Source organism: Monodon monoceros, unplaced genomic scaffold, assembly GCF_005190385.1.
Source record: "Monodon monoceros isolate NGI ecotype Baffin Bay Population unplaced genomic scaffold, NGI_Narwhal_1 Super_Scaffold_19, whole genome shotgun sequence".
NCBI classification, from domain to species: Eukaryota; Metazoa; Chordata; class Mammalia; order Artiodactyla; family Monodontidae; genus Monodon; species Monodon monoceros.
Window position 1 is genome coordinate 69,930,623 of NW_021703775.1, and position 16,003 is coordinate 69,946,625.

A 16,003-nucleotide genomic window follows, 5' to 3' on the forward strand; every position below is an offset into this window, starting at 1 on the left:
CAAATTTGTTCCAACACAATTGTTATATTAGGGAACTATTAGAGCGTAACTTGAATTTCCTGTTGCTTGTGTACCAGTTTTGTCCTTAAGAAACACTAGGTGAACACAGAAAACTGTACCCAGCTGAACTGAGTCCCATAGGGATACACATATATACACATCTCAAACACCTAACGATCAGCTACATCAGTTTGCTCTGTGTGTTATGAGCTACACCCATCCATATCTGGTGTTACAGCTTTCTGTTAAATTTCAAATAACTTCTACCATTTGATAATGGTAGAACCCACAAATTGCAACACTTTCCCTTGCTTTAATCCGTATTCGGTGTATATGGGGAATGGGGTGGTGGAGTGAATGGGAGAGAAAGGAAACTAAGAAGAGACCAAGTTTTGGGTTTTGGTGACTGGATAGATGCTGACGTAAATTCACCGAAAATGCAGGAGACAGAACATGGGTGGGGAGAAGGTGAGGAGTCCATTTTGGACATGTGATGTTTTAACTGCCTGGAGGACACTGAGATGGGCATCTGATCTTTGATTCTGGGGACCTGAAGGTCAGCAGAGAGCTCAAGGTTGGAAATAGAGTGGGGTAGAGGTGGTGGTAGTGAATGAAATCACTGGCCCTGGGAAGCCCAAGATGACCACAGAGCATCAAAGGAAGAAGCAATGGAAAAGTCAGAAAATGCATGGTCAGAGATGGTGGAGGAGAACTGGGAGGGAGGTAAGGGAGCCAAGGAGGACAGGGTTTTGAAGCAGCATGGACAGCATTATGGCTACCTGTGATTGAGGTTTCCTTGGTCAGTGTTACCCCACCTAATCATCAGACCTGTCCCAACACATAGGTAACAGTGTACACATTTCTTTCATGAAGTAAATGGAGGGACTTCCCTGGTGGTCCAGTGGTAAGACTCCGTGCTCCCAACGCAGGGGGCCCGGGTTCGATCCCTGGTCAGGGAACTAGATCCCACATGCTGCAACTAAGAGTTCACATGCCTCAACTAAAGATCCCACCTGAGGCCCGTGAGCCATGGCCGCTGAGCCTGCGCGTCCGGAGCCTGTGCTCCGCAACGGGAGAGGCCACAACAGTGAGAGGCCCGCGTACCACAAAAAAAAAAAAAAAAAGAATCCGCCTGCCATTGCAGGGGACACGGGTTCAAGCCCTGGTCCAGGAAGATCCCACATGCCGCAGAGCAACTAAGGCCGTGCACCACAACTACTGAGCCTGTGCTCTAGAGCCCGTGAGCCCAACTACTGAGCCTGAATGCCTAAAGCCCGTGCTCCACAACAAGAGAAGCCACCGCAATGAGAAGCCCGCGCACCGCAACCAGAGAAAGCTTTGCAGCAACGAAGACCCAACACAGCCAAAAATAAAGATTAAAAAAAAAATTATTTTAAAAAATCACACGCAAAAAAATGAGGGAATGGCAGGTGAGGGTCAGGAGACAGGAGACAATGCTGTGGAGCGGGGTGGCGGGAGGAGAGTAAACCGATTATTTGAAGGGGAGGAGAAAGTGAAGGGAACAGGAAAGGCTGCTTTTGTTTGTTTGAGGATGAGGGCACCATGGACATTCACTTGTTCAGTTAGCAAACATTTATTCCTGTTGAACGTTCACTTCTGGGCACTGAGGATGTAGCAGTCAAAGTCCCTGCCCTCATGACATTTCTGTTTTAACAGGGGTGTCAAGCAATAAACAAGAAAGCCGTTGAGAACTATATAGTTGTATGTGGAGGTGGGTTCTACTGAGCACAAGCAAAGTGGGTGGAGCGTAGAGACGGGGTGGAGCAGGCGATTGTGGGGAAGCAGGAAAGGCCTCCCTGAGGAAGTGATACTTCAGGAGGGACCTGATCTTGTGAGACCTTGAGGGACTGTTGATGGGATGCAGGGGTGGGGCTGAGAGGGTCTTGAGCAAGTGGATGGCATGCTCTCCTGGATTTAAGTGGGGATGGAAAAGGTCGTGGAGAGGGAAGGGGCAAGGGGAGATGTCTGCCTTTGCCGGCCATAGGCCCAGGGCTGGCCGTGGTGGTAAGGAGAGGTCTTCTTCCTCTGAAACAGGGCTCTGAGGAGGGTGGGTGTCAGGAGAGGGACGTGGATATGGGGTGAGCTCAGTGGGCAAATGTGAGCCGAAGGTCGAAGAGTAGGATTAATGGAATTACAGTGGAATCGAAGCATAGAGTCAGAGGCAGGGATGCTGGCGTTTGGTTTCAGAGGAGGAGTGGTCCTGTGATACCGAAGTCCTGGGTCAGCCATACCTCCAAAAACTATTTTAAGTCCTGGATAGCTCCACAAGCTTTGGAATCAGGCCAACTTGGGTACAAGACCGTTTCTACCACCAACTGATCGTAGGCAAGTTGCTTAATCTCTTTAAGCCTGTTTCCTCATCTGAAAATGAGAATCATAGTACCTGCTTCATAGGGCTGCTATGAAGAAGAAATGGAATACCTTTTGGCCAGCCCATGATTACCTCCTGTCTCTGAGATCTAACCCCTAACCTCCAGAGGTGGCCCCCTGCAGCTGTCTTTGTACAGTGAAGCTCTGATCCTTGAGACTGCACTCCCGGGAAATAGTATAGGTAACATAAAATGTGGCACAAGCTCTGATCCCACCTGTGTTGCCCAGGTTTCCAAAGCACAGCATAACATAACATGGTAGAAACTACCTGGCCTTCGGTCATAACAGGTACTGTCTCCACAGGGCAAGTGATTTTCCAGTGTTAAGAAACTGTTCTGTATGTGTGCATGTGTGTGAGTGTGCAGTGTGTGAGGTATGTGTGTGGTGTGTGCACCTGTGCACGGCGGGGGGTGAGCAGAGCTTCCTGTCAGCCCCTTCCTGAACCAGTCAGGTGGACAAGGAAGAGAGACCGAGCCCAGCTTTCTCTGGGGCCCTGTGACCTCAAGGATCAGATGCCCATGTCAGTGTCACGGGGCCAGAAAGTTCAGGTATCAGACAGACTGGGTCACACTCTGTACTCTATCTCTGAGGTCAGGTTCCTTCTTGTGCTATAGCATTTGTAGAGGAAGCTGAACACTTTAAGCTCTGAGGGGCACATCCTACCTGACTGTGTCTGAGCTCTGGCCGTCTTAGACCTCGCACCTAATCTCACACCTAAGAGGCAGCCAGAGGTCTAAAGAGGAAGTGGAAGGGGGCCTAGCCCTGGGCAGTGGGCTCAGGAGGGGACTGAGCTGGGGGCTGGGAGAAATGTGGGGGGCAGGTCTGCACCTCCTGGTCTCCCTTGAGGTATCTGAGCTTCTCTAGGAGTTGCTGGGGCATCAGGGTCCCCACAGGTTCCTCAACTCTTCCCCAGGCCCCAAACCCACATGAGCCACCTGGCCACTATCGAGTCTCAACTTTTCTTCTCTTCCAAAGGAAGGAGGGAACCCACCTCCCACATGGCATCTCTGGTCTGAGGAAATGCAGACTCTGGGACATATCGCTGATGGGCCATAGCCAGTTTCAGTGACATCAGGCACCCTCCCCTTCCCTCCTCGGGACCGGGCTTTCCCAGGAGGTGGGATGAGAAGGCTGGCCACAGGCAAATTTAACAGACTCAATAGAAGATAAACCCTTTAATTTGTTTCTGAAAAAATAAATCTCAGTGGATCTTTCTTTCCCAAAGACATGACCTCTAGAAAATGGTGGTTCCTGTGCTTTTATAAGATAAACTTTCAGGGGACTTCCCTGGCCGCCCAGTGGTTAAGACTCCGCACTTCCACTGCAGGGGGCATGGGTTCCATCCCTGGTCGGGAAACTAAGATCCCGCATGTGGTGAGGCACAGCCAGAAAAAAAAAGATAAACTTTCAGAAAAATATTTCCTCAAAAATAACTTTTGTTTATAAAAATGATGGGTCTTCAGTGGCTCAACATCAGTCAATGTCCACTTCTAGAAACAGTGTCATCAACTTAGCTGTACAAAGGGAAGGAAACACCTCATGTCCTGCTCAGTCTATCCCCACCACTGGCCCCATTCGCTCCCTCTGGGGTCTGTTGGCCTCGCTGCATCTGTCTCTCTCCTAATTGGACATCCCAGCATCCATCTGTCCCCACTCTGCCCACTCACGTGCTGTCAGCCTCTCTCAGACATCCAGTGGAACATCAGGGGAAACGAGTTCTGTGTGTCTGTCCTGTCATGTAGCTTTACCATCCAAGCAGGTTGGTGGGCCTGGTGCTCCCAAAGGAAGTCTGCAGACCAAGCTGGTAGGGGCTTCCTTTTTCCAGGAATAGTTGCTACTGGTATGCTTTCCAGGTCACAGGTTGCCTGGAGCTGGGTAGTCAGGGGCACAGGCCTATCTGAGATGTCCTGCAGTCAACAGGCAAGACGTGACAGGCGGGGGTCCTGGAGCCCAGGCCACTCCCTTCAGGAGAGTCACCAAAGATGCCATATCCCAGGGGAAAAGATGGGTCGTGTGTAAACTGTGAAGCAGGGGTGCCGAAGGGCTGAGAAGGGGGACTTGGAGCCCAGAAGACACTGCTCCGGCCGTTCCAGCTCACAGGAGTCTCAAATTCAAGCGAGGCTGTAGCTGGTCCTCCTGTTGGAAAGGGAAGAAGCCAAAGGGAAGGATGAGGTGGGTGGGGTCCCATGGAAGTGTCAGTGGCTGCTCCTTGTCTCTTTAGCAGCTCCTCCCCTTCTCAACCCTGTGAATGAAGCTAAAACCCTGTTCTTCCGAGTCCCACCAAGCAGTTCCCCATCCACCTGTTATTCCCCGAGTGTAGCGCATGATCTCAGTAAGATGGGCTGGAGTCCCAGGCCATCCACAGCAAGCAGTGAGAGACCCATGACAAAGCCACTTCCTGCCTATCGTGCGTGGTCCTCTGTATCTACATGGACTCGTGTTTGTAAAGGCGTGAGCGTCGGCAAAAACGTGGACAAGGCTCGTGAACGTCTGCTGGACCAGACATGTTGATACTGCAGCGCCTGCTTGGCCTCAGGCTCTGCGCTGAGCTCTTGGGACGCAAAAGTGAAGAGAACAGACCCAGCTTTCAAGGTCTCCACAGTCTACTGCGAAAGCCAGACAGTGAGCAGATCACCCTTGGGCAGTGGGATCGGCGGTTCGCAGGGGGAAGAACAAGGTCAGAGAGAGCTGCTCGGTGCAGCCTGCGTGGGGGAGAGTGGAAGATGGCTCCCAGGTTTCGGCTCCCAAGCTGGAGGGTGGTGCCATTCACCGGGACCGGGGCACAGCAGGAGCAGCAATTGGGGAAGAAGATAAATTCGGTTTGGGACCCATTAAGACTGACTGCCATGCTTGTGGGACATCAGGTGGAGGTGACCAAATGAGAGCCGTGCACATCTGCATGCCTCCCGGGTGTTGGCAGCCCTCCTGTGTATACCCGTGTGCGAGAGGTGCCTACCTCCCAAGGGAGCGGGAGCTGTTCCGACTTGGCACCTTTGGAGTGGGGCCGACCATGAGGATGCACAGACCGATGAGGATCATGCAGGTGGGCATGGCACCGATGAGGACTTTGAGGGTCACCACTACCTGTTCCGCCTGCTTGCAGGCTCCTGACTTATACCCCGCAAAGCTGGGGAAACACCATCCCATGCATCCAGCTCAGAGCCTGGCTTCCTGACGGAGGGGTCCCAAATGCCCAACCACCACGCTATCCTGAAACTTGGATAGTTTCCTGGCCACATCAGCCTAACTATGGGGGACAGAGTGTGAGGGAACGAACAGACCAGGGAGGAGTTCAGAGAAAGCTGAGGATGTGGGAAGCAGAGGCTTCAGGAGGGGTACAGCCACCAAGAAGGGCCCCTCCCAGTCATGTGCACAGAGAAAGTAGGGTGGAGGTTCCCACACACCCTCCGGACCCACGGGTGACCCCTGGCTGGCTAAGGTGGGGGACTCTGCCCTCTGCTTCCCACGCCGCTAGTCTTTTGTGCCTCTGGTACAGCCCAGCTCTGTGACTCACTCCAGGCTGAGAGTGGAGATGCCCAGGGCGCCTGCACCTGAAAGCTTGGTGAAGAAGACATAGGATGAGTAGAAGATGGTCTCCAGCCCTGGGCCGTGCTGGTGCTGCAGCTGGAATTCATCCACCACATCTGGAAGCATGGACCTGGGGGAGGGGGCTGCAGAATTATCCCTTTTATCCCCTCGACAGCCACCAGCCTGGGAGCTCTCTGGGGACAGACAGTGAGTCAGATTCACCCCTGGGTCCCCGCTGCCCAGGACCGACCCACAGAGTCAGGCAATATTTCCCCAACACACAGCTGTCCACCGTTCCTGCCGCCTGGTGCTCTTTCTGGAGGGCTCCACAGATGGCGCTAGCAGCCTCCATCTCCTGCAAGGGGGAGAGCCCCTCCCCAGCGCAGCCTGTGCACAAGGCCTGGGATAGCAGGTTGATGTGAAGGAGGGATACCCAGTAGGAAGGACGTGAGGCTCCCACTCCCATTTCCCTTCACCCAGCCTACCAGGGTAGCAGCAAGGACACGGCAATGCTCACTCCAGATACAAAGGCCACGACGTATGCCACGGGTGCTGTGGGCATAGCAGCCAGCAGGATTGCAAATGGCACCATCCCCTAGGGAGACAGGCACACTAGCTGCTCCCTCCGCCTGCAGCCCCGGCTCAACTGCTCTTTGATTCACACACTCACCGCTCTACTGATGACCCCCTGCGCCTGGTCCCCTGCTAGGCACTGAGCACGCGGTGAATATAGACGCGGCCCTGCCCGCCCCAGGAGGCTTAGGCTCCAAGGTCACCGCCTCCCGCCCCCCCAAATCCCTCCAGGCCTTGCTTCCTGCCTCACTCACAAAGATCCCGAAGGCCGACATCCTCTTCCCAAATCGCTGCAGAACCCACTCCCACATCGGGGTGCTCAGCACTGCCGAGACCTGTGAGCGGACAGAATCATCACAGCCCAGGACACGCCGCCTGCGCCTCTGCCAGGCCCTCAAAGCCCTGACTTTTAGGAGGGACGCTCCATGTTGACCTTGCCACCTGTTTGGAAACAGTGGCTGTGAACTTTATGACCCTGGCCCCAATTCCACCCTCTGCTGAAATGCAGGTGACCAAGACCACAGCAGAGTCCAGAACCCTGACCATCGGAAGTCCGGTCACATGTGTCACGTCAAGGGTCACACATCCCCAACTCAGGCCCCCGAGCGCCCTTGCCTCTACCGCCCCAGGTCCCCTCACCAGGATGGTTAGCACCAGGCTCTGCACATGGTCATGTAGCCGGGAGGCGTGTGCACAGAACAGGACCAGGTAGCTCTGCTCCACCTGAAGAGGTCGACAGGAAGTGGGCGTGTATGGGAAATGGCAGAAACGTGGAAGTCAAGGGCAAGGCCAAGGTCTCAAGTCTGGCCTCCCTTTGGGACCTCAAGTGTCCGGTTCCTACCGCCATCACGCAGTCCCCTCCCCAATGAAGGACGCTTATCGCTGACACGGGTATAAACGCCATTCCTTGTCCCGCCCCCCAGCAGGGCTGAGAACCACCCCAGACAGCATCAGCTTCCTGGTGTCTGGGCCCTGACCCTCCCCAGCCCCACAGGCTCTAGGCAGGTTCCTCTCCTCCCAGCACCAGCCTCGCCCGGCGCTTGCCAGCCACTGGTTTCTCTCTGGTGCGGTGGGGACGAGAGACACCTGAACCTACGCAGGGTCAGTATGGCCAGAGCCAAGCCAGTGGGGATCAGCCTGGCCAGAGGTACCTGAACGGCTGCCGAGATGAACAGGAAGGAGATGACCAGCTTCAGGTAGGGCGGGTGCCGTACTGTGAGCCGCAGCCCAGCCAGGAAGCTCAGGCCCTGGCCGGCGGCTCGGGCAGAAGCACCTGCAACACAGGAAGGGGACATCTTGGCTTGGTGGAGCTCAAAACCAAAACCCACGCCCAAGAGGAGCCCTGCCGCAGCTTCTGCTTCCCACACTCTGCCTGCACCCCGCACCTACCTGGTCGCTCCTTCACCCCCAGGCAGAGCAAACTACTGCACACGGGGTAAGTCACAGCAACCACAGTGGCTGCAACGGAGTAGAGACGAGTCTGTGGGACAGGACAGAACTTCAGTGGGGGTGATGTCTCCAACCCACGGAGGTGGGGATACCCAGGGGCCGGGCAGGAGTACCTCCCAATGGGAGCACAGGGACCCTCAGCCCAAGCCCAAGGATGCTGGGTGCCCCTCCTCCCAACCAGCCCAGCAGGAGAGGGAGATCTAAGGGCCCAGAGTGGTCCTTCTGCTGACCCTCTGCCTCCTGCAAGCATCCATGCCACCATGGGTCTAAGCCCCCTTCGCCTCTCTCTCTTTTTTAAGCAAACGTTCATTGGGGCTGATTTCTGCGTGCTAGACCCTGCGGTTACGGTGATGAATAAGTGATCCTGTGCATCCACGATAAGGGGCTTGGAGTGGGTGGGGAGACAGAGCCATGAGCAGACAGTGTGACGCATGATGACACAGATAAACGTCAAAACCAGAACGGTGCTACCTAGCATTCAGAGGAAGACACATATGTAATAAAATACATTTAAGGCATGCATGGGAGTACCAGTCACCCAATTCAGGATAGGGGTTGCCTTTGGTGGGGGAAGAAAGAGGGAGATGGGCAGGGCTTCACCAGTGTGGATCCAGCACAGTTACACAGGGTCCCACATTCAGAAGGCACTGCACTTGGGAGTTAATGCTCTGCTGTCTTGAAATTCGTGATGATTTTATCTATGAATTTGTGTTTTGTAAGTGAAGTCGATGGAACAACAGAGCTGGAACTACCAAGAGGCACCTGAATGCTACTCGCCTTGGCTCACAGGAGGCTTCGGCTCCCGGGGTGGGGATGGTTCTCAGTCTCCTGCTCCCTACTTCTTGGCATCCCAGGCCCCGCCCGGCCTCCTGCTCTCCAACCCAAGGCCACTGCCACCCTCTGTTCCACCCTCACCCAGACAGTGACCCAGTAGCTTTGGGGAGGGCACTTGTAGAGGCCTCAGTGGGGCCTAGGCGTGGAAGCGGGGAGGGTGAATCTGCAGGTTGCAATCCCTCTGATCCCAGGCTCTTAGCACCACGATGGGGTTTGAGGGCAACTGGGCAGAGTCTCTCCCCGACCCTGATTCAGGCAATCCCTAGATTGGGGCAGTAGACCATGGGAAGGGGAAACTGACTTCCCCGCTCTCTCTGGGGCTCTACAGCTTCACTTTGCACTGTACTCAGGCAAATTCTGTAGCTGGGCTACAGATGGGTCTGGGGATGGATGGGCACACAAGGACTTCATTGTAATGTTTTCTTACGGGTGGTGAACCATGGGTGTTGGTGGTATTATTCTCATACCATTAATTCCCAAATGTTGGTGGAGGTGAGTGATGTCATTTGCTTAAGGAGAAACGGCGGGGGGGCGGATAGAAGATGAACTTGATGGATAAATAGATGCACGTCCCCTAATTGCTGAAAAGGGACCTGCTTTGAGGAGACAGGAAGGGGTACTAACCCTTTCACACTGGGGGTGGGGTTGGCTTTGGCAGTCACCCGTTCAGGGATGGGTAGGACTGGTCATAGGTCAGGTTTTGCCCAGAGCTCTGCCAGGACACCAAACCGTTCTGCTGTCTCTCTGCCCTGTCCCTGCCTGTGGCCTTTCCCCACCCCTGTCCCTTCTCTGGGGTCTGTCTCCTCCCCTCCAGATGGCCTGCTGATCTGTTGTTTGACTCCATGTTTAGAAGGCACCCAGCAGAAGCAGATTTAGCAGGGAGGACGGAGGGCATGGGCTCAGCTACAGGAGCAGGGAAGGAATGAGAGGGCATGGTGTGCAGAGCTGAGCCCCCAAACAACCATGAAGAGACCTGGGGGAGAAACAGCCCTGGAAGAAAGAAGTGACCCCAAAGCGGGGGTCCCAGTGGCTCTGGGTAGCCTGGGCACTCACCGCGTTGGGGGAGACAGCCACTTGTCCTGGGAGCGCAGTCTCCTTGCACCTGTGGGACCCGTGGGCACCAGACACGATGAGTCCATGGACAGTGGCTCCCATCAGCGTCCCTGCCATCTCCAAGGTCATTCCTGGGACACAGCGTGGAGCAAGGTGACAGCTCGTGGGGCCAGGGGCAGAGCCATCCCACCCCACGCACCCCACGCCTGCCCGCACTCACGGTACACAGTGGCCGAGTCCCGCTCCCTGGGGCTGGGGGTCAAGAGCATGGTCAGTGCCGTGTAGGGCACCTGGAAGAACTGGGGCACCGGGCAGAGATTAGGATGGCGCCTGCCACCAGACTGCCAACCCAGGCCAGCAGCTTCCCGAGGGCAGGCCTGCGCCAGGCTGGCACATCCCCACTGATTCCCTCAACCCGGAGTTAGGGGCTGAGGGACAGGAGGGGCACCCAGCCTAGAGCCCACGAGAAAAGCTAATGGTCGGTGGCCACCTGGTAAGCAGGTGGGCAGCAGGGACCTGGACCCCTACCCCCAGCACACACACACTTCAGAGGGGCCTCCAGCCAGCACTGGGGTTCCAGGAGTCCAGGCCGAGGAAGGGGGCCACCTGCTTACCGTTGCCAGGGCCTGGAACAGGGAGTAGAGGGCTGTGTACCAGAGGCCACGCAGGCTGGTGAAGGGGGGCAGGAACCACAGGAAGAAGGAGGCCAAGGCAATGAACGGCGTGCAGCCCAGCACCCTGTGGAAGCACAGCCCAGGTGGAGCGCCCCGTGGCACCAGGACAGAGGACGCAAAGGCTGGGCCTGGAGCAACCTCACCCCTCTGGGTTCAAGCTCTCGGCCCCTGGAGAAGCCCTGGGCTGGGGCTTTCAGGGTGGGAGCCATGGAGGGCGCGAGGTGGCCGAGGGCGAGGAGGTAGCCAGGAGTAGAGGCTGGGGCACTTAGTGGCTGGGTTGTGCCATTCCCTGTTCCGGGGGCCCGGGGGCACAGGCAAGTCACATCTCTGTGAGACCTTCCAATACACCCAGCTCAGCCTGGCCGCATTCCTAGACCCCCAGGGCCAGGGCAGCGACTCTTGGAGGGTTTGTCCAGCTCTGTGCCACCAGGTGAGGGAGAGGTCTATGAACACCTGCATGACTCAGTCAGACCCAATCCATTCCTGTCACCTACTGTCCAGACTTGTCTTCTAACCATCCACTAAGAAGCAGATGTGACAAACACAGTGACCTCAAGCCAGGGGTGGGTGCCAGGATCCTAAGGACCATGGGGCTGCTCACCAGGGCATGAGTCATGGGGCTGCTCACCAGGGCATGAGTCGTCCAGACCCTGTCCTTCTGCTTCTGTTGATGAAGAACCCAGCCAAAGGGTCGGCAGCTGCCCCAGACACCTTCCCTCCAAACAGGACAAGTGACACCTGGGCAGCAGGGATCTGAAAGGGACAGGGGAGGGGATAGCCAAGGCCCGGCAGAGTCAGAGAGGGTATCTAGGCCTGCCCGCCCATCAGGAGGAAGATCTGGGAAACTGGCAGGGGCCAGAGCCACGGTGCAAAGGTTTTTTGGTCTCTTCCCCAGGACAGGAATCCAGAGAGCTCCGAGGGCATATGTGCACCAGTAGAGAAGCGGGAGGGAGTGATAGCTGTTCCCTAGCACATTCCTGTTATACTTATGCCCGGCCACTTTCAGAGAAGACTTGAGAGATCTTCCCCTGAAGGGCTCAGTGCAAGAAGGGTGCACTGAAGCTGACAGTCAAAGGCAGACCTTGTGTTTCACAATGAAAACGTTTTATTGATTTTTCTGATTACATAAATGATACACTCATTATAAACACATTCAAACAGTACAGAAAAATACTGAGCAAAGCTCATCTGAAATCCCACCATCCTGAGACAACTGCCAGGAACATTTTGATCATCCTGTCCTGCGTTTCCTTATGTGCATTTGCAATTTATAATTTTACACAAATGGGACCGTATCAGCGTCATTTTAAAAAATCACAGAAAGATAAATAAATAAATCATGGATACCTTATTAAAAAGTTCTTTTTTGTTTACCCTCTATCCTCCACCATTCCCTCCTATAGCCAACATTAACACTCTGGCGGATATCCTTCCGGAATTTACTTTCCCCATGCTCATCCTTTAATCATGTACAGATGTATATACATCCATATACCCATGCACCCACATAGATGGGGCATGTTTTTGTTTTGCTAAAATAGGATCATTTAATATACCTTTCTCTAAAACTAACTTTTCCCACTTGACAGTGCATCATGGAAATTCTTCTGAGTCAACTGGTATAGATCTAACTCATTCTTTTGAGTGACTACACAGTAGTCCATTATGTGGATATAGCCCAACTTATTTTCCAACTACTTCTATATTTGGGGGCATTCATGTTGTTTCCCACTTTTCCACTACAAACAGCCTGCAGTAAACATCCTTGAGGAGGTTGCCCTCAATAGCATTTGTTTTTTTCTCAGGCTTGGGTCAGAAGTACCATCTACCAAGGATGATGGGGGTGGAAGTAAAGGTGGGGTGAAAGGACCAGACACCAAGGAAGATGGAAGCAGGGGGCCCCCAAGGCTGCTGCCCACACTCACCTGGGCCACATCGAGCAGGAAAAGTTGCAGGTAAAAGGCTATGGCGCTGGAGGCCACCTGGTTGGGGACCCCTCCAATGCCGTAGCACACCTTCGTACAGAATGAGAGGCGACCAGCTCCGCTGTCCTGGGGGAGACACAGGAGCTAAGCCCCCACAGACACACAACAGCTCCCTCCAGCCCCCTGACTTCCAAAAGCATCCTGAGGTCCCTATGTCTTGAAGGCTTTTCCAGCAACCTCTCAGTCCTAATTTGTCCCAAATCATCTTAAAAGGAAGTGAGACAGAAAAAGGAAAAAAAAAAGTCCTAAACCATGACCTCTAAGCATTTCCAGGGAGAAGTTCTTCCTTATATTTTCCCACAGTGCTTCCTGCTGCAGTCTGTTTTATTCTCCAAGTCAGCAAGCCAGAGTGAACTGGGGGTCAGGAGGCCCCTAAATTTGCCACCAGCTTCCTGTGTGGACTTTGAATAAATCACTTTATCTCTCTAAGCCTCATCTGTCAAATGGATATTCCTGCCAACTTCAAGGGATTTTTTTTTTTTTACATCTTTATTGGAGTATAATTGCTTTACAATGGTGTGTTAGTTTCTACTTTATAACAAAGTGAATCAGTTATACATATACATATGTTCCCACATCTCTTCCCTCTTGCATCTCCTTCCCTCCCACCCTCCCTATCCCACCCCTCTAGGTGGTCACAAAGCACCGAGCTGATCTCCCTGTGCTATGCGGCTGCTTCCCACTAGCTATCAATTTTACATTTGGTAGTGTATATATGTCCATGCCACTCTCTCACTTTGTCACAGCTTACCCTTCCCCCTCCCCATATCCTCCAGTCCATTCTCTAGTAGGTCTGTGTCTTTATTCCTGTCTTACCCCTAGGTTCTTCATGACATTTTTTTTTCTTAGATTCCATATATATGTGTTAGCATACGGTATTTGTCTTTCTCTTTCTGACTTACTTCACTCTGTATGACAGACTCTAGGTCCATCCACCTCACTACAAATAACTCAATTTTGTTTCTTTTTATGGCTGAGTAATATTCCATTGTATATATGTGCCGGATGTTTTGATGAGCAAATGAGGTAATGGCTCCAGGAGCTGATTGTTAAATATTCAGGACTTTTGCAAGCCAGTGGTTACTGGCAGCCTGAAATCGGCCATGGTGAGAGTATTTACACCACAGAAATCAGTAAACAGCAAAAATCAGAGTTTTGTTTTTCTGGAGAGACTGTTTACCAACCCACCACTAAAATGAAGTAATGCTTATGACCCCAAATATATGTGTGTGTATGTATATATATATATATATATATATATATATATCCCTAAGCTACCCAGTGAACTCCAGACTCAAATTAAACGGTCTACTCACAGCCCCACATGGTTGCCAAACAGGCATTTCAGCTTAGCATGGTCAAAACACAGCTCCTGATTTCCATCCCATTGTCTTAACCCCTTAACCCTGTCGTCCCCATTGCATTAAATAGCCCCAATGTCCACTCAGCAGCTCAGACCACAAACCTAGGAGTCATCCTTGATTACTCTTTCCCAATTCCCCTGTCTAATCTATCAGTGAGAGCCTCCTAAGTGGCTTCTCTGCTTCTACTCTCGTTCCCTACTATCCACTCTCCGTCCAGCAGCCCAACTGATCTTTTCATAACATAAATCAGATTGTGCCTCATCTCTGCTTAAAACCCTCTAACAGCTTGCCATTACAGTTTGAATAAAACTCCAAGTCCTTCCCATATTGCCTACAGGCGCTCACCCAATCAGCTCCCACTCCCTTTCCCACCTCACTTCAGATAGCTCTACCATGGTAGCCTCCTCCTTCTTGTTACTCAAAATGACCTCTTCTGTTGCCGCCTCAGGGCCTTTGCACTTCCTGTCCCTTCTGTCTGGAAGGCTCTTCCTTCCGGTCTTTGCAAGAGCTGACTCCTTGCCATTCAGGCTGAAGCCTAAATGTCATCTCTTTAGAGAGGGCTTCCCTGACCACCCAAATCTCTCTCTCAATTGTACTAACTACAGGATATATTCTTATTCATTTCCTGCCTCTCCCCACCAGCATATAAACTCTCTGAGAGCATGAACTATATAACTTTGATTCACCACCATGTCCCCAGTACCTAGAACAATGCTGGGCATATAGACAATATATATATTTGTTAAAAGAATAAATGCCATGAAGACACTGTGGAAAGTGCTATTTCTTCCACAGACACTGGGAATCCTTCTTTTTCATCTTTTGCCCGGAGATGGGAGGGGGAGTGGAGAGGACCATGGCTTCACCCATTTTTGTATCTTGCCAGACACCCCAAATGAAAGGAAGGTCTTCCCAGATAAGGGTTTATCAAGTCCTCTGGGCTCTTCCTACCCACACATGAGGCAGGATGTGGTCTCCTTTTCTGATATTTTTGTGAATGCTATTTCAACTTCCAGAAAGCTTAACAACAGGCAGAATCCAACATGATAACTCTCCCCCCACCCTGCCCCCTCCATAATGGGACTCTGGTTTCCCACTAAACATACCTATCAAGTTTCTGATTCATAGAAGGCACTTGAAACAGACATTCCAGCTGAAACTAGGTATATGATACAATCTTGGAATCTTGAGGAAGGCAGTTTTACCTACTTAAATCATAAACTCTTCACAGTCAACTGAGATCAAGTTTCAGAGTTAGACAAATTCGACAAATTTGAATGCAAATTCTGTCTGCCATTTCTAGCTGTGTGACCCAGGACAAGGTACTCAGTGTGCCGAGCTTCATTTCCTCACATTTAAAATGGGGATAATACACCTCATAGGGTTGTTATGAGAATTAAATGCTAGCATTTCATGGACCATGTTTCCCCTCTAGCTATTCCTCTCACCCTGAGTTTCTAAATTTCCCTGGGAAGTGAGAGTCCCCAGAGGGCCTCTTAATCTTGCTTGCTTGCTTTCTTGGAGGCCACAATCTTTTGCTCCGAGGTGCTGGAGAGGAAGCACTGAGTCAGCATAGGGAATTGAAGCCACAGACAGAATGAACGCGTTGAGCACAGGGCGGGCAGTGGATTTTTGCACTCATCAGGAAAGTTCAGACGTCCTAACTCCTCTCCAACACAGCCACCCTGAATGACATGCGCCCCAGCCCCATCCAGGGGGTAGGGGGAGGGGGAATGCGAGGGGCTGAGGGCGCCCCTAGGTTCCCGCCTGCCCGCTACCCTCACTTGGGAGCCTGGTTGCCAGGAAGGACATCTCTAGAGGCAGTCTCCTCAAGGAGAGCCCGGCGCCTGGAGGAAGCCAGGTTTGAGAGGGTCGCTGTGGCTGCCCGCAGCACCTGCCCGGAGACTGGGGAAGGGAGGCAGCCTCCTCACGCCACTCAGCGTCCTGCCTGCCCAGGGTGCAGGGGGCCTGGGGAAGACCTGGAGTGCGGTGGACAAGAGCCCTAGACTGGCCCTGGCCCTGCCTGACTAGGTGAAGGAATCAGCAGCTTACTTCGCTTGTCTAGGACTCGGTTTCCCATCCTGTTCTCTTTGGGGCTCCCGAACACCCTCAAGCGTCTCGGCTCTCAACTGTCAAACTCCACCAGGGGCAG

General features: G+C 53.0%; 1 protein-coding gene across 1 annotated transcript; it reads right to left on the reverse strand.

The window, feature by feature from the left end:
• Nucleotides 1-1,930: 1,930 nt before the first annotated feature.
• On the reverse strand, nt 1,931-14,113 carry MFSD2B (major facilitator superfamily domain containing 2B). Its single transcript, XM_029231634.1, has 14 exons — nt 14,051-14,113; nt 12,428-12,553; nt 11,131-11,255; nt 10,443-10,566; nt 10,049-10,127; nt 9,829-9,959; nt 7,882-7,972; nt 7,644-7,765; nt 7,132-7,215; nt 6,747-6,827; nt 6,405-6,514; nt 5,906-6,049; nt 5,348-5,518; nt 1,931-4,527 (listed from the first exon to the last, which is right to left on the reverse strand). Exons 1-14 carry the CDS (start codon nt 14,111-14,113, stop codon nt 4,503-4,505), a joined length of 1,476 nt encoding a protein of 491 aa, XP_029087467.1. The 3' UTR covers nt 1,931-4,502.
• Nucleotides 14,114-16,003: the final 1,890 nt, after the last annotated feature.

Coding starts and splice junctions, on each gene's coding strand:
- MFSD2B (XM_029231634.1), bottom strand. CDS start 14,113: ATGAGGCACAATCTGATTTATGTTATGAAAAGATCAGTTGGGCTGCTG. Junction 10,128..10,442: donor TGTTCCAGGCCCTGGCAACG/GTAAGCAGGTGG, acceptor CCGGTGCCCCAG/TTCTTCCAGGTGCCCTACAC. Junction 4,528..5,347: donor AGCTCCCGCTCCCTTGGGAG/GTAGGCACCTCT, acceptor CCTTTCCAACAG/GAGGACCAGCTACAGCCTCG.